Source organism: Dermacentor albipictus, chromosome 1, assembly GCF_038994185.2.
Source record: "Dermacentor albipictus isolate Rhodes 1998 colony chromosome 1, USDA_Dalb.pri_finalv2, whole genome shotgun sequence".
Taxonomy (NCBI): Eukaryota; Metazoa; Arthropoda; class Arachnida; order Ixodida; family Ixodidae; genus Dermacentor; species Dermacentor albipictus.
The window spans coordinates 353,134,576-353,160,584 of record NC_091821.1 but is presented as its reverse complement, the minus strand read 5'-3'; the positions used below and the strand labels follow the sequence as shown (position 1 = coordinate 353,160,584).

General features: G+C 42.6%; 1 protein-coding gene across 3 annotated transcripts in view; it reads right to left on the bottom strand.

The window, feature by feature from the left end:
• Window positions 1-26,009, bottom strand: part of LOC135918570 (neurobeachin-like protein 1) — a 135,541-nt gene that overhangs the window by 100,034 nt on the left and 9,498 nt on the right. For all 3 annotated transcript variants that reach the window (XM_065452182.2, XM_065452183.2, XM_065452184.2), the window contains exons 7-16: window positions 25,546-25,634; window positions 19,420-19,569; window positions 17,096-17,204; window positions 14,180-14,286; window positions 10,411-10,494; window positions 10,150-10,248; window positions 8,123-8,369; window positions 3,837-3,940; window positions 3,196-3,297; window positions 2,805-2,923 (exon numbers count right to left, since the gene is read on the bottom strand). In XM_065452182.2, the coding sequence (XP_065308254.2) occupies window positions 2,805-2,923; window positions 3,196-3,297; window positions 3,837-3,940; window positions 8,123-8,369; window positions 10,150-10,248; window positions 10,411-10,494; window positions 14,180-14,286; window positions 17,096-17,204; window positions 19,420-19,569; window positions 25,546-25,634 (1,210 nt within the window). The remainder of the gene's footprint in view (window positions 1-2,804; window positions 2,924-3,195; window positions 3,298-3,836; window positions 3,941-8,122; window positions 8,370-10,149; window positions 10,249-10,410; window positions 10,495-14,179; window positions 14,287-17,095; window positions 17,205-19,419; window positions 19,570-25,545; window positions 25,635-26,009) is intronic.

Below are 26,009 nucleotides of genomic sequence, written 5' to 3'. Positions count from 1 at the left end.
GTTGATACAATTCGGCTAAATACGTTTTTCGGCATAATACGTTTTTTTTTTTGTTCCCGGCCGATGCCCTATAGAGGTAAATGCATTCTTGTACGGCTAATACGATCGTATTTCCACGTCGGTTTGGATAATACGATCCCGGAAACGTCTTCTGTATGATGATAACATCAGAGCCAGTCCTTTGAAGCGGGTGGGCAGAGCTACTGAAATTAACATCGAGCGAAACGACAGGCACGGCGGACTAAAGACGCGGCGATGCGCGCTTTGTATGCTCGAGGCTTGGCCTGGCTCGGCTCGGCTAGAGTCCGGCCGTGCTTCTGCACAGCGCCTGCAGCAGTGTGGCGGCCTCTGGGAGCAATTTTCGCAAGCTCGCACACCAAACGCACCGAAGGTTTTTAGCGCCATCTATCCTAAGACATAGTACTCACGGTAAAATCACGTGACCAAGAAGCAGTGATTGGCGCATGCATTGACGATGCTGTAGGCTTTGTTGGCTTTGTGCTTGCCATTTCTCGTTGCCATTTTGGTGTTTCGAGCGTTCAGCTTGCACTTCGCCCTTATCGTTTCTTCTGTTTTGGTGCCGTGTTTCACCCGTGCGCTTCACCATGTCTAGAAAGCGTAAAGCGTTATCGCTGAAAGAAAAACTCGACGTCCTAGCAAAAGTCGACGAAAATCCGCAGAAGAAACGTGTCGACCTGGCACGCGAACTTTGTTTGCCTGTCTCCACGCTGAACACGATCGTCGGCAAGCGAGAAGAAATTCAGAAGAACATTCAAGTCTTCGGCGCCGGCGTGAAGCAAACAAGGGGTGCCCAGCATGGCAAGATGGAAGAGGTTCTTCTGGCATGGTTCAGGGAAGTAAGGGCGGCGGGCGTGAACGTGGACGGGACAGTTGTTCGCGAAAGAGCTGATGAGATAGCACTCTCGTTGGGCATCGAAGATTTTAAAGCTTCGGGCGGGTGGCTCCATCGTTTTAAAACACGGCATGGCCTGTCGTATAAAACCGTTTCCGGCGAAGGGAAGTCTGCCGACCAAGATCAGGTCTCCAACTGGCTTTCGACTCTGCCGGCGGTGATTGCTCAGTACCAGCCAAGGGACGTGTTCAACGCAGATGAAGCTGGGTTGTTCATCAATCTTCAGCCCGAGAAAAGTCTCAGCATAAAAGGTGAGACGTGTCAAGGCGGAAAAAAAAGCAAAGAAAGAGTCACCGTATTGTTGTGCTGCAACGCTGATGGAACCGAGAAGCTCAAGCCTACTGTCATTGGCAAATACTGGAAGCCACGCTGCTTTTCGCGTAACCCACGCCTTCCTGTCATTTATAAAGCGAATAAGAAGGCATGGATGACCGGAGCCCTTTTCACAGAGTTCCTCACATTTCTGGATGTTACCGCTGAAGAGGAGAGCGACGACAATGACAACCAAGACGCCGGAGATTGCAGCAGCGATCGTCGGCCATTAAATACTGACGGTGCTCTCGAAGCTTTGGACAGGCTTCGTGGCTTTGTCGCGTCTGCGGAGCTCAGCGAGGAAACTGCTACTCGTTTTTATGAGTTCCAGAAAAGCTTGCTGCAGGACCTTGAAAAGCAAAAAGTGCAGCGCAAAGTGACGGATTATTTTAAAGTGCTTTAATAAAAGCAAGTTCTGTGCCAAGTATGTATTATTCGCAATCTTTTGGAGTCCGTTTTGGATAATACGATTTTTGGATAATACGTTTTTATTTTCGGTGCCCGTGAGAATCGTATCAACGAGATTCCACTGTACTAGAGGTGCACTTGCTTCGAGCAAGGATATTCAGACAAGTTTCTGAAGCAGGCGGAAATGGCAACAGCGAAGTCGCTGAAAAAATCAGTTATCTACTGGGTTGTTTTAAAGGTGTTGGAACTAAATATTTTTCGGTTTGGTTTTAGTTTCGTTCCACTGAAAGACATTCTATTTCGGTTCTGCTCCAGAACAAAAAAAAAAATGATCTGTTCATAATGACTTTGGTTTACATGCAAAATTTTTGAGGCAAAGTAATGACAAAAATGTACTATTTATTTTTCTCAATAAGTGAATTATGAATTCTGAGATCATGCTTAGTGACTTGAGTCAAGGCACTGAGCAGGATCTCAGAAGCAGCACGTCATGGAGTGTACTCACCAAAATGCGAAATCACTGTTCTTATAAAACGAACTTAAACAAACATAAACAAACGATAGAACTTCAGTAACAAAGCATTGTACGCGTAGAAAACGAAACGATAAGCTCTTCAGCACACAAGCCCTAGGTTTTGTTATGATGCTAATTTGGTAGCGCAGTCAGCAACAACCTTAGATTAGCGGAGCGCTTGACCGGCTATCTCTCGAACTATCCCTACCCAAAATACACGTGCTAATTCTGGCGTTGCCTAAAGTAGGTTGCTTCGCATTGCTGACTTTAACCTCGAACTGAACAACAATCAGAAATATTTCAGTTTCACTCTGAAACAAAATAATAAATAATGTTTCGGTAACATTTCTGTCTTCTTATTTCATTCTGTCCTGACAAACTGGATGTTTTTGAGTTTCTACTGTTCCTAATTTTTTTATAAATCATCGTTAATAAAGAATTTATGCATTCCGTAAAATTGTATGCTCACTGCCAAATTCATGCTATTACATCCCCCCCCCTCCCCACCTTTCGTCATGTTCACAAGATTTTTACGAATTTTGAAGTTCCCCGGTTGGCAGGTATGCAGCCTAAATATCTTTATGACGGCCACCTGACGCAGACATAATTATGCTTTGAATGCTCAATCACCAGTGGAACCCTCTTGGATGCTCCTACCTGTAGAGCTGTCTCCTGAATGGTGCTGCCTTGCGAACATTCAGTTTCTCCAGGCGTACCCATGCATGGAATGCAAACCCAGACCCAGGCCACTTTTTAATGTTTGGAATGACAATTCCCTGCAAAACAAAAGTAGAAGGGTATGTCAACAGGACCAACAAGTAAACACACGGCCCCCATTCTGTAGGATTTTGATTATTTGTCAAGGAGAAGGGCAAGTTGTTTTTGTCAAGCAATGAACAAATGCTTCTACAAGAGAACTGGCAGCGCAGAAACCTTGGCCAGTGCAGGTCCAATGTGGAGTTATACATTTGCTGCAGTAACAACATTCGGCCAACGTATGGCCAACACTGGCCCTGCTTACAGTGCTGCTCGGTGAAGCACCTCTCACCTCGTCTAAGTCACTGAAGTCAAAGAAGTGAGATGCCCCAAGCCAGCCATCACTTTTCACCATGCTTGACAGGGCATACATCAATGGCAGTGTGTATTGGTGCTGAAGGGAAAAGAAAACAATTAATATCTGCCAAGACAGGCAATATTTATTGCAACTATCAATATCCTTATGTTTGAACCAACCTAAATTGAATGAATAATGATACATGGAGGAAACAATAGTTTACTGCATATGAACATGCACAAACACAAACAAAATTTCTTGCACATGAAGTACAACATTTGTAGAAAGAAAGTGACATTACCACGTGCATGACCACAATTGAATCAAGGAGATCTGGTCGACCTTGCGCTATGGACTAGCAAGCCCATGTGTCTATAACACAGTGAATAGCCAATAAGGTCTACTAAGAGGCCAGGAATATCAATTAATTAGAAGTCCCACTGCCCCAACAAAAGGTTCCATTAGAAGACAGTGACAAAAGAAAAAAAAAGTGAGTCAGGAAGATTTGTTTTAAACTCTAGACTGTTTTCTAGATAAAGAGCTCTATTACATACCATTTCTGCACATTGAAAATTTCTGTAATGACATTTGTGAGATGCTAGGGTTGAAATCACCAAGAAGGCATGAAAGCTAACCTGTTCTCCAGAAGTGCTAGGCCGCAGCAAGTGGAAGAGTGCCTTCAGTTCCGATGTGCTAATGGAGCAGGATGCTAGCGTGACCAGAAACTTCAGGAGCTGCCCTGGTGGTGCAAAGAGAGGCATACGCAAAACAAAGAATATAGGCCAAGTGAAGTGTAAGTATAAGTGTATTTTCTTTGATTGAGATGTAGTAATAATAATGAAAAAGGAAGGGAAGACAACTTGCCATCGGTGGAATCTGATACCACAATGGCTGTAAGCAGGGCTTGCTAACTAGGTTACATATACAAATACCACATACACTCGAGTAAGAGCCGCACTCACATAAGAGTCATATCCCCAACTTGATCAACCGAGATTTGAGAAAAATTTATAAATCAACAAAGTAAGATCAGAAAAAAGGTCACTGCTGCTTGTCTCCTCCCTGATTCTGAGCATGTGAAGGGAGGGTGGTGTCTTCAGATTATTGTTCTGAAACACTTTACAGTCACAAGCCTATCTAATGCCATGGATGGCATGGGGGATGACTGCACATATCCACGTGTGTGCTGCCAAACTGAGCGTGATTAGCAGTGACAGCGATGAGACTAGGCAGGCACTAGGTGCATGATTGTGCATTTGTGAACAAATAAATGCATTATGAAAACAATATTGGTCAGGGTTTTCGCCACAACGATCAAGTGGATTATGCACGGCCACAAAAATTAGGCCAAAATGGCCTACCCCTGTGTAAGCACTGCACCATGTCGAGACTGTGAAAAAAAGTGTGGCCCCTAATGCAAGAGCATTTGGTACCCAAGGAAGGGGATGGGAGGACAGCCACCGCTGTAGCTCAAATGTTAGAGAATTGCAAGCATCATGCGGAGGTTGTAGGTGAAACACCCACCGGCAGAAATATGTGTTTTCTTCCACTTTCATTTCTATTTTTGCTATTATTTCTATGCCTAAATTTGAGAAAACACAGCTATTTTTCCCCCTATACTTCATTATCTGTTGGCTTCCCTTGGTTATTACAATAACAAGTTGGGCTGCTTGGCTGATTGGTTCTGTCGTCCAAAGAAACTAAGTTTCTGAGAATGTCCACCTGATGTTGGCCTTTCGGTCTTGTGACGTTATGAAGGAAAGTGTTCATATGATGCAATTTCGCAAATACACGATCAATTGGAAGTAAGCGCTTGTGTTGTCCACTCCTCACTTTGTCCTTGTTTGTGCGCACTTGACTGTGATCTGCTATGCGTAACCAACTAGACCAAAAGTCGGTGCTCTTGTGCTTGGTTCCCCCAATTCTAGTCGCTCAAAGGCTATAGGCAGTTTCCAAGTGAGTTCATGAATGAAGAGATCCTGGTGAGCCACAAGAATAAAAAAAGAATCACTGGGTCATCCAATATTCAGTACAGTAAAAGCTTGTTAATCTACAACTCTTTAATTACAAATTTCGGATAATTCGAAGTTCCCGCTGCGGTCCGTCCAACAATGTATTGAAAGCATTACGCAATGCATCCCACTAATTCACTAATCTGTACCACCACTGATAATTTTAACTCTGTGCCATCGTGGATGGGGAGAGTGCTCGTGCGCAAAAGCACCTTGGTGACGATCATCGCCACGCAGCTTTGCTCTTTCCATCTACGGCCATCTGTTGCAGGTAGGTTCTCCCTCTCTCAAGACCTTCAAGATAAAAACATGGACGCAGCGCTGAGTGTTCATTTATCATCATCATCATCATCATTAGCAACTATATGGACACTCCAAGCATATTTCTGCCATCGGCATGGGTGTCGGTGTCACCATGGTGTTCTGTACAAAGTCCAAAGGCGATAACACCCTCGCTGCACACCCTACGCTGTATGTGCAAGTGAAAGTGTGCAAGGGGAGCCGACAATCACGGCTCAATCTCGCCGATGCAAAAGGAACGAGTGTGAAGAGAAAGCGCACCGTCTCCTCTCGCACCTGACGTACCCAATGTTGCGAGGCGCCGGGGTGAGGTGTTCTCTCCGACTGCAACGGCGCATGTGGCAGCTGCGCGCAGTCGCGCGGCAATATCTTGAGAGCGATCTGCGTTGGGGGCTGAGTCTAGTTGCAGCTTTTTCTTGCAACTTGCAGTCGTAGCTTTGTGGGTGCTGTGTGTTCTCGGCGCTCACTTTGCATTGAAGCGATAAACAGCACAAATGTCCCTTTGCTCACTGCTGTTGCTGCATTTCCTCACACCAGCGTTTTGACAGCGAGTGTCTGTAGTTATCAGGTGTGATGTGTTCATGTTTGCTGTGCACGCTGACACCCCGTTTAGTATTTTAGTTAGCAAGCAAATGTTTACAAGTTCATAAGGCCGATAAACATACTATCTTTACTTCGTACGACTGTCAGCTAATTTGCTATCACAATTGATGCTTCGCCTTTCAGATGAAACTACGTATTTTTTCCTTTAGTTTTTTCATGTTACATGTTGGAGGCTATGCTCTTTATCTACGAGGTGTTCTGCCAAGAAGCGGCACTAGGTAATGTCTATAACACAGCGGCTGTGAGGTTTATTGGCGCTCACAGTACCAAAAAGCATAGCCTTTATGATTCGTGGCTATTACTCAAAAGAAAGCATTGCTGGGATACGTGTGTAGATGCCACCTATGCGTACAGTGGATGGAACTCAGCAGCGTGCAGCTAGTGCATCTACGAAACTACAATGGAGACCAACGTCGCAGCAGGTTGAGATGCGTTTCGTGAGTGCAATATAGAGTGCAGCTGTTGTTTCTGCAGCGAGCGTCGGCATCGTCACTCGCCGCGTGCCGACAAGCGACACGGATGGGCTGTCCTTTCATCCACTTCCTTGGGTACCAAATGCTCTTGCATTAGGGGCAGTCAGCGACGCACGCAGCCTCCCCGAATGCTCATTGTCATGCAAGTCTTCACAGCCTTTTGCAAACTCACAATACCACCACCTCACACTTCTCAAAGCGAGGCACCTTTCCCCATACGTGGGCTGCATTTCCCTGAGGATTTCAGTGGGCATTCATGCCTTGCTCTATAGAAAAGGAAACACACTTCGTTACCCACGCACCGTCGATGTGTGCAGCCTAACCATCATCTCCAACAACTTAAAGCAGCACCGTGCCGCCGAGCTACCGGCAGATAAAGCCGGGCCAATCCAAGAAAGGTTCACCACTGGGAATGGATATGTTGACTTCACATTTACAGCTGTAATTTGGCTAAAAAAAATAGCTGCAAAGACTTTCTGATCTACCCTCGTATTTCTTCAGCATGAGTACAATATGCGCTCAACTTATTGTTTCTTACTTGTTTTCCTAAGTCTAAATTTTCCTGTTAGTGCAACAATGTATTCATTAGATTGTACAGCACAACTTTCACTCACTGTACTGTGCACTACATTGTACTGTACTGTTGAGTTGAGTTCTACTAATACGATCTTGACAGGACCAACGGAACTGACCTAATTATGCAGTTAGCCAAATGAAAATAGGAGGTAGAAAAAATGTCTAAATGCACCCCGGACTCATCTGGTCATTTTACCCAATTCTAAAGTTGCCATTTCATCGGCGAATAATATGTCCGACACAATCATTGTCCCCTAACTAAGTGCCACCGAGAAAGACGCTGCAGCCAATGTGATTACAAGTGAGATCCCCATCAGTGACAAGTGCATGTATGCTGACCAGTCAAGTTTGAATTAACCAGTGAGGACCAATTTCAGTATCAATAAAATCGAGTTTCAACCCAATAAACTGTATTAGGGGGTGACCAGGACTTCTAGTCAGGATTGAAGCAACTGAAAAATCTAATTGGCTTAGGTCGAATTATTGGAAGTCTACTGTAATGGGGCCAAGGTTGCCAGGTTCAGCTACTTCGTGCCAAAGTGACTTTTTTTTGGGACTCATTAACTATGAATATTTGTGCTCCTACTTTAGCTTGATTAGCTTATATCAGGTACCACAGTAGCACCAAAGAATTTACCTTGACTGAATCTTGTAGTAATGGTCGTGTTTTTAGTGCAAAACATGACACTGACATGCACTAAGCTACACTCCATGCTTCCATGTTCCATAATGCTAACATGTAAGCTAGTCATTGTCTGGACATGCTACTCATATCCATCATGAGTAGGGCAGAGCATGGGTTCCAGTGGTGACCATTCAGGTACTGTATGGCTTTTTTATTGGCCCCTCTTTAAAAAATGTCTGCTTGATACTGGCTAGTGTTTGGCTACTTTGAGGAATTTTGTTGCTAGTTTTCAAGACAAAGATGCAGCCACCCTGTTGGAGACTACTCCTTACCTACAGCCTTGCCACCGATAGCACTACTCCTGCCCAGCACGTGAATGATGGCTGGGATGACACCGCCCCGTGCGCAGGCCATGCGCGACCTGAGCGACCCTTTCACCATGGAGTCGAGCTGCTCAGCCAGCCAGAGCTGGAGGGAATGTGACTCTAGTTGAGGGAGCCAGTGCAGCAGGTGAATCATCAGCTCTAAGTTGCGAAGCGTTGACAACGTCCCTGTCAGGCGCGGGGTCTCCTCAACCAGCTGCGCAGAGGAAAACAAGGAGAATGTGATTTACTTTTCCTCTTGGCAAGAACTTCTTTGACAGAAGGTTCCTTAAAAACACCTACAGTCAATTTAATTCTCAAGTAACAGTTCTAAGGTGCCATCTCAGAAACATACTTCTGCAAGGTTCAGAGTTCACTTGGAATTACGGAGGTCATCAGTCCAACTACTTCCAGCCACAGCAGCTGCATTTCGACAGACGTGAAACACGAAAGCAACCATGAGCCTAGATTTCAGTGCACCCTGAAGAAACCGTGGTGGTTGAGATAAATCCGGAATCCTCTGCTGCAATGCTTTTGATAGCTGATGGTGCAAATTCAAGACATATAATCACCAAGCGCAAACTAAATATACAAAGAAAGGCAGTACAGGTCATAATGCCCAATGTAATAAAATGCACACATGTTTACACATACACAGGCAGCTGCACGCATAAAGCATGTGCAGTCACCATCAAGCTTAACCCAAACACGTCTTAACACTAAATGCCATGCCCGAGTATACTCGTTTGGCCACCAATGCACACCCTTAGCCGTGTTCGACATAATTCGTAAATGTGAAACATCCGCAGATTGCTTGTGCCATCTAATCAGAAGCTGGTTAAATTTTAAGGGAAGTACTATTTTTATACAACAGGTATAATGTTACAAAGCTTATCAACTATCAGTGTAGTTTGTATCTCTCGTTTGCCAACATGGTGGACAGGTGCAGAAAGCCCACAAATTTTTTTTAATGATGCAGAAATTCAAAACTTTTATCAATGCAAAAACTTAGGAACCTTAATGAACTCTGGATCAGAACTCTCAAAAAGCTAAAACCGCAATGTGCACTCTGCAGGCTTAACTCCAGGAACTTGAAATTTTTAACAAGTACTTTGAAAGAAATGTTCCACATTTCTTTAGCTATATTCAAACAACCTGCAAAGCTTATTTAGTCTCCTTACTGAGGATGCTAGAAATAATGATAAACTGCTGACACTACCGCCTGCAGTGTAGATCGTATCAGGGCCTCAACAGCAAAGTGGTCAACTTTCCCAGTCAATACTTGTGGGTGGCTCAAATTTTTACAAATTTATTGCTAAGATGTAGCATTCTTTGCCATGAACAACACTGATCTGAATGAATCCCTGCAACCAGGTATCGCATGATAAAAAAAAACAAAAAAAAACAGGAGTGCAGAGCATTCACAAGACTCCGTTATTGCATTCAGTCTTGCAACACTAACATATTTATATTTCACTTCCAATTTATATTTGCATTTCGTACATGATTAATGCAGGGAGCAGGGTCAAAAAGCCTATCTATCGATAGCTTGGCAGGACAGTTGTGCCCTTACAGACAGTTGCCAGCACAGCAACAGTTGTTACTAACAGTAGTTCAACATTTTAAAATACCTGAAAACATTTACGTGGACAGGTTAAAGAACACCACTGACAAAATATACTAGTATGACGACGTGCACACGTATGGAGTGTAGATGATGAATTAGAGAAGAGGTTCCATACTTACAAGCTTAATACAAATTTGAAGCAGGACATGATAGCCTTTTATTTAAAGTACAAAAACTGCCTAATAAATAAGCTTTATGTCAGTTTGCTTCACAAAACAATTACCTATACCAGAAGAAACCAGTTCACTGAAGTCTGCTTAAACAACTTACGATACTGTCATAGCCATGATTCTATTACTATTAATGCAGATTTCAGAAATTCATTCTGCCTTAACCTTATGTTTAAAAAGAAACAAAAAAATCAGCTTACCCATTCAAGAAGTGTTTCCAGTGTACACTGCTGAGGCTCCCCCATAGTCTTGAGCGTGCTGATCAGAGTACGGTAACCTTGCATGCTTGAGAAGTGTTTCTGTGAAAAGAAAGTAAGCAAGTTGACTAGGATTTCGTTTCTCGCATTCTGGCCTGACCAAAGGCCAGTAAATAAATTGCTAATTCTGAACATCCACAGCCAAATAAATGTTTACTGCATGCAACAGAGGTTCGATAGTCTGTAGAGTGCATACATCCGTACCTTTGCAAAAGGAACATTGGAAAGGAAGACATGAATCAGCCGTACGGAGGAGGTGGCCATTTTCTGGGCACTACCACTCTTTAACTGTCAAGATGGAAGAAACAAATCATGAATTATTCAGCTATCAGTGGATGTAAAAAGGACAAAAAGACGCAAGCACATCAGTATACACATAAGCAACATGAAATCCAGTCTCCCTTTTTAACAAGCTTTAGTTAAAGCTTGTGCATTTACCATAATCAGTGACGTATATTTCTGTACACTCAGAGTGACTGGGAAGTGTATCCTCATGTTTAAACATCAGCATCATTTTAACGCAATAGCGATAAGGGCCCCGTGTCACAGAAAATCCAGTTTTGGTGTTGGCATCCACGAAATCATTCCGAATCATGCATCCCAAACCATGAAGACCATAATTTCTCAAAGTAAAATGCACCAAACATTTCGTAAAATACGACTTACGTGCAACCTACAGACATGGTGGCATTGGATTGTAATTTGAACATACGAGAAAACATAATTCTGTTATGCCGAAACTCGAACACAAACCCCTTTTCCAGCTGTTGTTTGAGGTCTGCTTTAGTAGCAGCAGCATGGTCCACTCGGTTCCTTGCAACACCATCAAAAATGTACCAGAAAGCTCGCCTTCGTGCATAGTGTTCGCCACCAGCGTTTTCAGGAAAACACTGACACGTGTACTTTTTTATCTTTATCGAGTGACCACGTTTCACCGCCTAAAAAATTTTAACGTACTGCACAGGATGCACCTGCATGTATCAGAAGTTTCTCGAAAGTTATCGATGGTTCTATTTGCTGTCTGTTGTCGCTGAACATTGTGCAATCTCATTTCATGTATTCGATCGAGCCACCTTGCCGACCGTTTCAGCAGACCGGGATGGATTTGTTGGGACCCTTTCAGATGTCAACATCTGGAAACAAGTGGACCGTCGTGGTGACGGACTACCTCACCCACTTTGCTGAAACGAAAGCTCTACCGAAAGGTAGTGAAGCAGAAGTGGCGAAATTCTTCGTCAAGAACATCCTGCTGTGACATGGTGCCCCAGAAGTCCTCATCGCCGACAGAGGAACAGCCTTTACGGCGGAGCTCACCCAAGCCATTCTATAATACAGCCAGACAAACCACAGGAGGACAACTGCCTGCCACCCACAGACAAATGGTCTTATGGAGTGGCTGAACAAGACTCTCGCCGATATGCTAGCAATGCACTTCAACGTCAAACACAAGATGTGGGATGCCATCCTGCCGTACGTAACCTTCGCTTACAACACAGCAGTGCAAGAAACAACACAGATCACGCCATTCAAGCTGGTTTATGGAAAGAACCTGACCATGACTCTCAACGCAATGCTGCTGCATGTCCTTGATGAAGAAAATGCTAACGTTGCCACCATCTCCAGCACACCGAAGATAGCCAACAGCTCGCCTGCCTGTGCATCAAAAACCAGCACAGGACTGACAGCCGACAATACAACCTTCGGCGCAGCTATGTCGAGTACCAGCCCGGCGACCGTGTCTGTGTTTGGACTCCAATATGCCGACGAGGACTTGGCGAGAAGCTTTTACACCGCTATTTCGGACCCTACAAGATCATCTGATGCATTGGTACACTTGACTACGAGGCCGTGCCAGCCGGCATTTAGTTATCACACAACCTGGCTCACAACCTGAAGCAGTCCCTGTTGTGCAACTTAAGCCATTCTACCAGCACTAACGAACTTTGGGACTTTGTATATCTTAACTTTGGCCTTTCTTTTTTTTTGGACTGTGTTACTTTGGAAATTCTTTATTTGTTGTTTTGTTACTTTGGTTCAGTAAGTGTCATTTTGTGTTTCGCTCTCCTGTTATGTTTGTAACATCGGTATGATGCTTTTTAAGAATAGGGTATTGACACGTGTACTTGTTTATCTTTATCGGGTGACCACGTTTCCCTGCCTAACAAATGTTATCACACAGCGCAGGATGCGCCTGCATGTATCGGAAGTTTCTCGAAAGTTATCGATGGTTCTATCCACTGTCGGCTGTCACCGAACATTGTGTAATATTTCATGTATGCGTGACGCGAATGATGTAGAACTTTCTGAAAGACACACGAGCACCAGCGATTACTCTGAAAGCTTTGATGACTGATGCATAAAAGCTGACGCGCTTGACCCGCTGATCAGATTTCATCGATCGCCAACTGTATTTTCCGCTATCGTGTGCTTTATGCGTAGCCCATTTTTCTGGGCACAGGTTCGCCCAATAAAAGTTAGTTTCGTCATTCACAATATTGGTACTGTGTTCTTTACCGTCACTACTACATGACAACATTATGGTTACATAAGCTGCTGTTGCCAGGAAGCACACGACGCAGCCAGGGATCTTTAAAGGCGAAGCTTAAGCCTCCTCCCAAGTTTTATTCACAAGTGTTCCAGCACTAAGACTGAAAACCAGCCCAGAAAATCATTTCAACACTCCCATAATAACACTGTCACACACATGCACTTAAAGATCAGTAAAACCAAAGACAACTGAAATCTGTGGGCCCCACTGGCTCCCCTGCAAGGCTGTACAAGGGAACCATCACTAGACCACAGTCATCGATATTCAGAATGCTTCAGACAGGGTCGTTCCCCTTGAGAGGCAGACTGAGCCGTTATTCACCAGAAGTAGAGCCGCAATGTCCGGATTGTGGCGAATCTTACTGCTCGCTAGCGCACATGCTTTGGCAATGCTCCGCGTTAAGCGGCACCGTGTTCACTAAAGAAGAAGACTGGGTGGACGCCCTGCAAAGCGACGACCACCAGACCCAGCTCCGGGCCGTCCAGAGGGCTCACGAAAGGGCGGAGGCTCACGGGCTTCCCGTCCCAACGTGGGTGCGGCCCGCGACCCCTGCCGCCCACTAAACCAAGAGTGGGTGGGGAGGGGTTCCTCAGGACACATTAAAGTTATTTCCTCCTCCTCCTAATTAGGCTCCATTCAAAAGTGCCTGTATGATGCTGGCATAAGATTAAAATATCCATTTTGTTTATGTAATTATTAAACAGAAGCAGATTTTAGTGCATCAATCAATCTAAAGTGTGCAAGTCAAATTACTTCATGCAGGTGTAACTAACTTTTCTCATTAATCAAGATTTCACACATTTTGCATATGGCTATGGCACAAATAAAAAGCCAAGCTTTCCTTTTTTTTCCTTGAGGTTTGTTCATGAAAGTTAAGCTTTCTATAACCACAAAACGAGGACTCTGGACATGCTTGTAATAACTTAAATGCATAAAATTGACACTTTTGACAAATATGCATAAAACCTAAGCCCGACAGTACGAGTGGGACAAAACAAAATCCATGCCTGCGGTGTTGAACAGTGCAATCAGTACACTCACTTAGTGCTTCTCTAAGTCTTAACTGAACCTTTACGTGCCATTTCAATTTTAAACTGTCCTTTCTAAGATCCCTGTTGGTACAAAGAATATAATCTCAAGTAGCAAGACAACTCAATAACTACCTTTGTTCCGCAGAGTTTAATAAATTTTTAGTCAACGTGACGATTTACTCAAGCTCGAAGACTTTCTTCTGCAAGCAGTGTTCTTTCTACACTCCTTTCAGTCAACAGTTCTGACAGTGTTAAAATTTTTGCTCTGTCAGACAAAAAATTGCGTAATGTAAGCACTTTCATGCCAAAGTTCCTTCACAATTTTAGATGCCACTTTTGTTAGCAACATGTAATAAAAGAAAGGAGGTCCCTACAAAAATGAAGTGTGCTTTACCTTGGTTCCATGAAGAGAGCGAATAAGGCGCACAACCAGTTCGTTGTCGTGAAACACTTTCTTCAAGGCCAAATTGCTGTTCGATGAAAAGAGTTCTTGCAGACCACCTGCAAAAGCAGAAATGGCTCAAACATGAAGTCCTAGTTTTGAAGTCTCCGTCTAAGGTACCCCACATCACAAATGAAGAGGAACAGCACCATATATTCTTCACGATACTGACAAAAAAATTATTCCAATCCTACTGCTTTTTTTTAAATTATGCTGCAAGAAAAGCATATATAATTCATCGAGCCACAAGGGCACAAAAAAATGACACTGATTCCTTAAAATTTGAAGCCATTTGCACAGTGGCAAGCACACAAGCAGGATAATAACTTAATGCCACTTGCAACATAGTGCATTCTCACAAGCACATTAACTCTTTCCCTACTATGGGGAAAATGGCTGCTTTTTGTGGGTTACACAAGATTTTTTTTTTCTAGAAGAACTATTACACTCAGAAGTTTATGCTAAACACTAAAGGAAAGCAAAATTAATTTACTTTTCAGGCACAGAAGGTTTATTTACGAGTTCTATGCAGTAACATAAACTTTTAGTTACTAAAAACAAGACTGTAGAGTAAAATTAAACAAAACTTGTTAAAATATGCTTGTACCCAAGAAGAAACAAGTGGTGTAAAGATTGTGCAATATAAAAGATGTTTCAGCATCCAATAGCAACTATCTGTGAAGAAATCAGTATTTTCTCTTGAACAATATTCCTGCTACAAGAACTTAGCTCCAAGGCATATAGTTCCGCATGCCATGCAACAGAGCAGTTCCCTAATGTAAAACACAAGGGAACATGGCGAGTCTTGCATTAGACTGGTATTTTCGGCTGGGTTTTGCTGACGTTGCATTCTTTCAAATTTCAGTGTGTATTCATTTTAGCTGGCTCGTGTTGAATGGTTTCAGATAGTAGAAGAGCCCAAACTTGCAGAGTACCCCCTGTCATCACTCCCCAAAGTAAACTCGGATGAAATGGCAGCATCCTCAGACTTGCTGCTGCTTACTATCGAAAAAATCGACCACAGACTCAGCAGAAGTGCAAGATTCACAATTTCTTGGAATGCGCACTGGGTATGCAGGGGCAGCCCCATTTTTTCTGTCAAACTCCCGAGCTTTCTACGCCCATTCTAAAATCGTCACCATACAGGATAAAAAAAAGCTGTATCGAAAACGAAACTGTAGTTCTTATACTGTGAGTTATATGGCGCAGTGTGCGTGTGAGCGGCCTCCTTGAAACTCTTCGGTTCGGGGATAGCATGGGGAAAGTAAACATGTCCGCAACAGAGATTAGTAAAAGGAGATTGGAGGTTTGCTGGAAGAAGTGTAGGGAAAATAAACATGTCCGCAACAGAGATTAGTAAAAGGAGATTGGAGGTTTGCTGGCAGAAGTGTAGGGAAAGTAAACATGTCCGCAGCAGAGATTAGTAAAAGAAGATTGGAGGTTCGCTAGCACAAAAGTAGGGGAAGTAACCAGATCCGCAACAGAGATTAGTAAAAGGCAATTGGAGGTTTGCTGGCAGAAAAGTAGGGAGACCACAAACAACGGAGGCATACACAAAACAAAGTTCTCAATAATGGTTTTGAAAGTTTGATGCACAGAATGTTTTGTTTGCAAGGAAATTAATATAGTTAAGACATTGGGCAAAATAAGGAAAAAGAGTTTGGCGGTGCAACCCACCACCCCGTTTCGAAGGGGCACTCATAGCATCCATCCATCCATGTCGTGAAAGGTACTGAAAACGGCAATTGAAACCATCGCTAGTGGGCTAACAATGCTTAATGGGTGTGGTAGGGAAAGAGTTAAACCGTTCAATACGGACTCTCACTCCCAATGTTAGCAGTCACAGCCGCACATGAAAAACACATAACTGAAGTAAACCGATGTAATCTACATAAAATATGCCTGTTAATGATTGTAGTGCCACTTCTTTGGCTTTTGTCCACTTAGTAGTCTGTCTGATTATGCTATTGTTATTGGCAAGTAAAGTTAATAAGTTAATCCATTCACTACAGCTATCATTATCCCAACATTGATAGCCATAAGAATGTGCCTGATGCAGCAACTTCACCCATAATTGTATTAAGAAACTTGCAAAGTCCTAGACATCTAATCGCATGTGAATTCCATTCAATTGACACAGGTATTAGTAACCTTATACCAATAATAACACTTGACGTGAATTCCACTGATAATTCAGTAGTAGTTTCCACTCAGATTTCGCAAAGGTGAATCTGCCCAAGGAAAACAAACTGCTCTACCCCAGATCACAATGGAAGTTATTGCATGCAAATGGTTCAAGAAACTGAGTCTCATTTTCGTGCAGTGCATTCTCACGTTTAGAGAAGTCGCTGTCCCAGGGCGCATTTTGACTGCACAAGTTGTGGCCTGTGCATGCCCAACATTGGTGCTGAATGCATAAGAATCAGCACGGATGGTGCCTCGTAATGGAGGCAATATCGAATGTTCAGTACGGCAATGTTTGCAACTGCTGCACACAGCTGACACTACCGCCAAACCAAATTACACCTAAGCATCCCACCACACAGCAGTTGGAAGTGACGTGCGACAAGCCCTTGAAGTTATGGCTAAATCTGTGCTTCGATGGCGGAGCAAAAGGGAGCACTCCACTATGTAAAGAGTTGATACAAAATGATGAAGGCAACGTGTAAGAGCACCCCTGGTGTACCAGAGAATATAGATTTTTTTTTTTTTGCTGTAGAGAAAAAAAATTGCTCTCGACCTACCCGTGCAATTCACCACAACAGAGACTTTGAGCTGCAGATTCATACATGAGAAGAGAAAAAATTTGCAAGAGGTTCAAAATTTTTGAACAAACAGTGATAGATGTGCACAAAAATAACCTCTTACTCATCATCCACTGAGCTGTATCCACTTGCGTGGGCTTCTCCTCTTCAGTCATCAGCTTGGACAGAGTCCCCAAGTACTCACACACGAATGCATCCAGGTCCACTTTTCTCTGCATGCAAACAAAAACATAAGAATATGCAGAGCTGCTCCTTTCTCATACTAAACCCACTGCAAATAGACATTTCACATAACATTTCCAATTATCATACAATGATTACTAATAAAATAGTTATTGCTGACAATGACATTACAGCCTTCCAGCATTGTAGATACCAAATTACTAATAGGGTTGACTAACTAACTGCTTGCAAACCAGGAAAAGGAAAGAAAAAATTGTGACGTAACAGTGCATCCCAAAAGTATTGACTACACACTTTATTTGCATGTTTTATGACATAGCGCATGTTACTATTTTCTACAGTAAAACCAAGCACCAACACAGATTTAAATCTTAGTACTTGTTTTAACAACAATTACTGGTGGGCACCGAAAAGCAGCCCAAAAGTTAACCCACCAATTAAAAAAAAAAAAAGCTGCATAACTCAAAAACAAATTGTCGTTTTTGAATGGGTTCAAAGATGTTTCGCACAGAAAAAATGCCCAGCATCTGCTTCAGCTGCACAGGCACAAATACTTTTGAATGCAAAGGACAGAAAGAAAAACTGCAGTTTTGAGTCTAAACACACAAAAGACATTGCTGTGGTCAACTACGACAGCTTACGGTTGTGGTGATACCTCAATTGACACAATGCCTAAACTTTACAGCGCAGATAAAAAAAAAAGGAAAGAAAAGCTTGCTCGGATGCTTGCCTAGTAGCTTCAAAAGGCAGTAGCAATGATGACCCACGTAGCAGGATTTTACTTGGACATCTTCCATATAGCTGACTTCGTCAATTCATTCTTAGTAGTACTACTACTTTTTGCCAAAGTTGTGTTGCCTTACATTATGTCAACTTCATGAAATGCCAATGCTCGGATATAGAAGTTCACTTCTATGCACCGGCTTATACATTATTCCACATGGTCATGCTCACTGTGGTTGTGCTGGACCTATGTTACGGCCTACTGCAGTTACGCTCAATTACAAGGAATGCCTAATGTAATTAGGAGGTTGCCATTGTTATTAGAGTAACAGCAATTCAATTTATTATATAGCAGTGCACAGCTGCAGTACTAGTAACTGATGTTTAGCATAACAACATTAGTGTTCCTGTGTAATTAACTATGGTATCAGGTTTGCACTGTGGTTTGGGCAATGATTTAGCTACCATTATCACGTGTGCACACAATCCAACCAATTTGGGCGCGCATATAGTGATTTTTGAAATCGCATCAAATGAGAATGAAATAATAGTGGTGCCAAACCAATCATAAATATAGTAAAAGAGTTAACATTCGTTAAATTGCAAATCGAATACCTTGCAAATAATTTTCAATTTCCAGTGTATTATGCAAACATTTTGAATAGTTTCATAATTATGCTGGCTATCTAACATTTCCAGTCCACTGATTCCCCCTTCATAAGACCATGCTTACTTGTTTCAAACCTATTTCTCAATCATCGCCACAGAAGTTCGGATTATTTTATTACTATTTGAAAAAGAAAAAGGAAATTTTGAATAGCAGTTACTTGATTATAAGACACCATCAGGAAGCAACTATTTAATGCGAGTACCGAATCAAACCAACTTGGTAAATTTATATCACTATGCATATCTCCAAACATCTACGTGCTACTATTTCTCAATCATTTACAAATCCCTACTTCTCAGCCAAAAGCAGCACTCTCTCACTCCCAACGCTCTGCACTCTCCCAACATTCTCGCAGAGTTGCAACCGTCAATGTCATGCGCAGTTGAACATGTTAAACCATCTCGAGCCCCACACATGACATCAGCACAATGGGAATGAGGAAACACCCTCCCACATGTGTGCAAAGCTGAACTAGGTGCATCATCTGCAGTGTACAAGAAAGAATGAGGGAGGGAATTTGACATCACTCTCAAACACCTGCCTACAACTGGTTTTGTGGGTGTGGCGTAAAGGCTGTGATTAAGGGAACGGCCTAGTACCACCTAGAGTACAAAACAAGCTCTCAACAGTCTTTGGGTGTCGCAATACACTCCCTAAAGAGTAGCAGAATAAAGCATACTTTCTTATTTTTAAATCAATATATGATCATCAGCTTTTGCAGTTAGGGTACAGAGTGTGCAATTGAGTTTACCCGGACACCGTACAATGAGGAACAAAACACGAGGAGCAAGCCAAACAATCCTTCACATAAAAAAAGGGGGGGGGGGGGGAGGAGGGGGTAGTGTACTCACTGCTTCTGGTGGGGAGGCACACAGTGTGACGATACCTTGCAAGATGCATCGAACCGCTGTCATCTTCACCTCAAGGGGGCATTCCTGTTCCCGTAGTCGGTGGAACAGGATTTCTACTGTGTTTTGGTTTATTGCCACTTGAGCATTGTGCTGGATCACAGAAAATGCAGAAGACACAAAAGGCAGGACATGAGCTCTCTCTCGCATCTTTCAAGAAAGGTCCTTCACTGCCTCAAGGCTTTGAAATAAAGAACCTCACCAGTCCTGCACCATTCCTGCAGAACATTCATGGCAACAGCAGCCTCAACCTGCTGATAAGCACTGCAGTACAGCCTATTGCAAAACCGTAAAGGTCAGTCGCCAGAGAGCCATTGCTGGCAATGGGTGACTGGCCTTTGCTAGCGTATTTTGCCATTGGGTGTACACATACTACAGAAAAAGGAAGACCAAAATGGTCGAAGACATGCATGTATGACAGCGACTTTACGTTTGAAAGAAAGCACTTCTTTGGAATGAAGCAATCACGGAGCAATCCAGGCAGCCTTCGCAACCAGGCAGAGGCTAACCACCTTCTTCGTTCATTGCAGAAATGCGCGTTTGAGGAGCGGAATCCGAAGCTGCTACCGTCACTGCTGGTGGAACCTACACGTGTCCACGGATCGTCCCCCTCCCTCCGTTCTCTACTGGCAAGCCGCACCTGCGCACTACTGTCCGATATCAACGGCGTCCCCTATATAACCGCTGCACGACGGTCCCCACATCATTCACGGAGCAATCCAGGCAGCCTTCGCAACCAGGCAGAGGCTAACCGCCTTCTTCGTTCATTGCAGAAATGCGCGTTTGAGGAGCGGAATCCGAAGCTGCTACCGTCACTGCTGGTGGAACCTACACGTGTCCACGGATCGTCCCCCTCCCTCCGTTCTCTACTGGCAAGCCGCACCTGCGCACTACTGTCCGATATCAACGGCGTCCCCTATATAACCGCTGCACGACGGTCCCCACATCATTCACGGAGCAATCCAGGCAGCCTTCGCAACCAGGCAGAGGCTAACCGCCTTCTTCGTTCATTGCAGGTGTGTATCCTGTATCTTTGATTACATCGATCTTAGGCTACTGGATTGCTCCGTTCGTGTTTGTGTCCAGCATGGGTGATAAGCCTCCTTCAACTATAAAAGAACTTGTAAAGGCTATGACTGACTTGAGTGCACAGTTTAACTCTAAGCAAAGTGAACTAAAGCAAGATATAAAGCATGTGATTGAATCTGAAATGGAATCTGTCAAAACTTCAATGGGCTTTATCAATGAAAAGTTCGAAGAATTTAGAACAGAGATCTCTGAGCTCAAAAAGACCCTGTCTGACGTGAAAAACGTAAACCTGGAAATGAAAAAAGAAAACAACCGACTCACAAATGAAGTGAAAACTCTCAGGCACGAATTGACTGAACTGCAGCAGTACAGTAGAAGAAATAACCTTGAAATCAAAGGCATCCCTCCAGCACCCACTGAAAATCTGATTTCAGTGATGACATCGATCTGTCATCTCTTGAGCACCAAGTTCGATGAATCCGATGTTGAAGCTATCCATCGTGTGCCCTCAAAAAACAAGGACGAACCCAACATCATTGTTAAGTTTGCTTCCAGGAAAGTGAGAGACAGCATTCTGAAAACAGCGAAAAAGCAACGGCTGAACACTACACTTCTGAGCTTTGACGATCACGAAAATCCCGTGTTCATCAACGAACATTTGTGCCCGGCAAACAAAATTTTGCTAGGTAAAGCACGGAAAGCCAAAAAGGAAAAACAGTGGAAACACGCATGGGTATCAGATGGCAAGATCCTGATGCGCAAGACAGATACCTCGCATGTTCTACATATAACCTGTGACGCTGATCTTGCTCAGGTAGTCTAGAAACATGGCCTTTTCCGTCGAGGAAATCAGTGCTAAGTGGCACGAGAGCGAAAACCTTTCCATTTTTCATTGCAATGTCCGCAGTATAAATAAAAATTTAGACCAACTCACTGTACATTTATCGCAACATTCTTTCCAGTATGATCTTATCGCTGTAACTGAAACCTGGCTTAAGAAAGGAGAAATACCGTACATACCGGGTTACACAACGCTATCTTTACCAAGAGATAGCACCGCACGAGGCGGTGGCGTTGCTCTTTTTATAAAAAACGGCATAGATTATCAACAGCTCTCGGATTCCTCTCTGAGCTCTAATACCACAGAAGCACTTTTTATTCGCCTTAAGACAGACGTCGTAATAGGCGTGGTATATCGTCCGCCAAACACGTGCACAAGTCAGTTCATATCTGATATGGAGTCCATTCTGGTTCCTCTGATGTCTTTTAATAATCAGTTAGCAATAGTTGGTGATTTCAATATCGACTTATCAAAGGATGACTGTCCAGATTATATTTTCTTACTGGAATCGTTCAACCTCAAGAATGTTATCAATGTGCCCACTAGAATTACACATCAGTCTGCAACAATTATTGATCACATCTTATGTAACCGTGATATGGATGCCTGCGCTGGTGTTTGTAACCAAAACATTGCTGATCACTGTTCAACTTTTCTGTTTCTGCCACGGTCGGGTATCGATTGTATTTGCCCTACCCATACCAATGTATTTTCACGGGTGGACTACGCGCATGTCAGGCGTTTGCTCGAATCTATTCATTTCGAAAATCTGTGTCACAGTGACGTTCACACAGAATTTGCTAACTTTGTATCTGCTGTTTCCGATGCAATTACTAAGTCAACACTGAAGTTTTCTCGGCGCAACTACAAACATGCCATATGTCCTTGGATTACTGAGGAAATACTCACAGTATTGAAAAAGAAGGATTCGTACTATAATAAGCTCAAAAACAACAGAACAAATGCTTATTACTTGAAACAGTTTAAGTATTACAGAAACAAATCCGTGGCGCTGATGAGAAAATCAAAGAAATTGTATTATACTAATTTGGTTAATCGTCAAGGAAATGACACAAAGCAAGTATGGAAGATTGTAGGAGAAGTTACGGGAACAGCTAAAAGAAAACAGATTGTTCCTGTCAACTTGTCAATAGAGACTGCAGACCAGTTTAATCAGTTCTTCACAACATACGGTCAGAACAGTGCGCAACCTACTCCCTTAGCTTCAGTGACATCCGACATACCTCGATGTATTAATAATGAATTCAGTTTCTCGAACATTACTAGCGATGAAGTTGCAAGTGTTGTGGCGAACATGCCCACGAATAAAGCGGCCGGGCCAGACGGCATAATGGCTAAGGTAATCAAGGACAACATTGATTTGTTTTGTGTTCCTTTGTGCAGAATATTCAATCATGCGATACACTCTAGCTTATACCCCGATACTTTAAAAGTTGCAAAAGTTGTTCCGATATTTAAAACTGGTGACCCTAACAACCCGTCTAGTTACAGGCCAATATCTGTACTGAGTGTCGTCAATACCATTTTTGAAAAATTAATTGCTTTCCAACTGAAAACCTTTCTTGATGTTAATCATATTATTTGTCCTCAGCAACACGGATTTGTTTCTAGCAGGTCCACGTCCACGGCTGTAGTTACTCTATCACAACTTATCCTATCTGCTCTTCATAACCATAATGTTGCTGTAAGCGTATTTATAGACATCAAAAAAGCTTTCGACACAGTTTCACACTCCATTCTTTTAATGAAACTGGAAGCATATGGTGTGCGTAGCGGGGCCCTTGAATTCTTTAAAAGTTATCTTTCTTCACGACAGCAGCAAGTTGTCCTCAAACAGTTCAAGTCTGCATACCAAACTGTTACGTGTGGTGTACCCCAGGGGTCAGTTCTGGGACCGCTTTTATTTTCGCTCTTTATTAATGACCTCCCCAATGCAATACAGTGTTCTCAAATTTTGATGTATGCGGATGACACTGCACTTATCTTTACTGGCAACTCACTTGAATCAATAGAAAATCCTATTAACAATGAACTCCAACGTATCTCGACCTGGTTTCGTAATAATCATCTAACTTTAAACACTGAAAAAACTAAATATGTTATTTTTCGTTCAAAACAAAAGTGTATTGAATTAAGTGATTTTTCTATATGTGTTGACAACAATGTTATTGATAGTGTGTCTTCTTTTAAATATTTGGGGGTCATGTTCGACTGCCACTTGTCTTGGAAGGAACAGGTGCACAGTGTGTGTAAAAAGGTTGCGTACGGTTGTTTTACCTTGTCTAAGGCACGGCGGCACTTTCCACCTGCTATTCTTAGATCACTGTATTTTTCATTATGTCACAGTCATCTCAGTTATTGCAGTGAATCATGGGGAATCACATACAAAACGTATTTAACACCATTGCTAAGACTACAAAAACGTGCCTTGAAAACCATGGGATTACCTTCTTCGAATAGTTCTAACAATAACATTTTTGACGCAATGCAAATCATGTCATTCACAACCTTACGCGATTACAAAATAGCTCTTATGGTTAATAATATTATAAATACCAACTACCCCTTACCTCTTGGTGCATTCAGTATTCCCGTCCGCAACACTAGACAAGCCAGCAATGGCAATTTTAACCTTCCTATTTGCCATAATGCGTACGGAGAAAGACGAATAGAATTTACAGGAGCGAAAATTTGGAACTCGTTGCCAATTGAAGTAAAGCAAGCTAGGAATTTCAAACTGACATGCAAGAAACATTTTTTGGGAATGGAAGCAAGGCTACAAAGTTAGTTTTTCTTCAATGTGTTTGTGATTGCTGTCCTATATGTTATTTTGTATTGGACCGCTTACTAGCCTCATTGGCTATCGGTCCAAATATCTGTGTATACATTTTGTTTGTGTTACTCAATAAAGACTTCTTGATTCTTGATTCTTGATTCTTGATTCTTGAAGTTCTGCATAGCATCATTCAGGACATGGCCTCCAATGAGTACCGAAAATTATTTTTCTATCGTGCTTTTACCGTCTAGCTTCTGCCAGAACTGATTCCTTGCTTTGTTCAATGGTGGCTAGAAGTATTTATGCTTCATGTTTTAACAGCACCATGAGCTTTAGTTTTGGTACAGCCATGCTATTTACTTATTTATTTATTTATTTACTTCTATTTATTAAGCTCATTAAAACTGATTACTATCACATTTCTGATTCCTCCAAGTGGTGCTGTCAGATACCCACCTGCTTGCTTTTCCCACAGGTGTGAAATTACACTGCTTATGAGCAGGTGCTCACATATGCACAAAACCGCCAATACGTCTGTTTCTTTCCTTGAAACCCGTAAAAGCTTATTGTATCTCTTACACTGACATGACAAATGATTATCACAAGTTCCTTGCCCCATTTGTTTTTCATACGGAAGTCGACCCCCAAGTTTACTTACGGTGGCTTACGTCTCGTTGCTTTACAGCTATCTTGAAGACACAAAAATTTAGTTGGTATTATTGTGTTTGTAAGGAATAAATGTACTTATTTCCCTGTATCCATGCATTGTAAAGACGCTCGCCTCTCATGTGTCCACTAATATTGTGTTGTCATTCCTCTGTCTCAAGAGTATGTCCAAGAACTTCACAACATTCACAAATAAGATATTAAATACGATATGCAAAATTTCTGTCACCTCAGTGTCCATTAAAATTATGTTTACAAATTTGTTCTTGAATTACACCATCCTGAAAATTGGAAATCTGCAAATGTTCAAGTCAGTAAACCATAAAGTGCTACCAGACCAGAAGTTTGTCCTCTAAATTTTAGTTCCTTGTGTTTACTTGCTTTTGACAAAGAGATAATTATTGTGAAACACAAATCATGCATCCTCGATACATACTAGAACTGGAGCTTTGCAAGAGCAAGAGAGAAATTGTTGTTGCTACTGGACAAACAATTTGCACACATTTACTTTATACATTTGAATCAAGTTATGGTGTTCAATGTCCGAGAGAAACACATAGGCTATGAGGGGCACTCTAGTGGAGCTTTACAATGTAGGCCTAAATCCAAGTACACAAGCATTCTTGCATTCCATCCCAGACGGAATACAGCTGCAGTGGCCAAGAATCGAAACCGCGACCTTGTGGGCAGCAGCAGAATGCCTATAGCTACATTCAGGTACACAGAAACAGCTCACCTGGGCTCCACAAATGATCGCACCAAAAACATGAATGAGCTTCATCTGTATTGAGGCAGGCAAAAAGCAAGGCTTTGAAGAGAGGCAATCTGGGAAATCAGAAGGAAAGCGTGGTGTTACAGCTTGGGCAGCACAAAAGCAAATGTTTGACAGGAAATCGATGGCCCATTCAGAGAGTGCAAACCATTCACATGCAAATATAAATGCTATCGCCAAAAAAGTGTGGCAGGACCACTTTATCTGCATATGTACCCAATCAATTGATTCATTTGTAGGGTTTAACGTCCCAAAGAAACAGTGGGAATATAAAAGACGTAGAAGTAGAAGGCTCCGGATTAATTTTGACCACATGGGGTTCTTTAAGATGCACTTAAATATCAAAATTTAGAACATTTTGCCCCTATCGAAACACAGCCATAGCGGCCACGACTCAAATCTGTGATCTCCTGCTTGGCGGCAGAAAA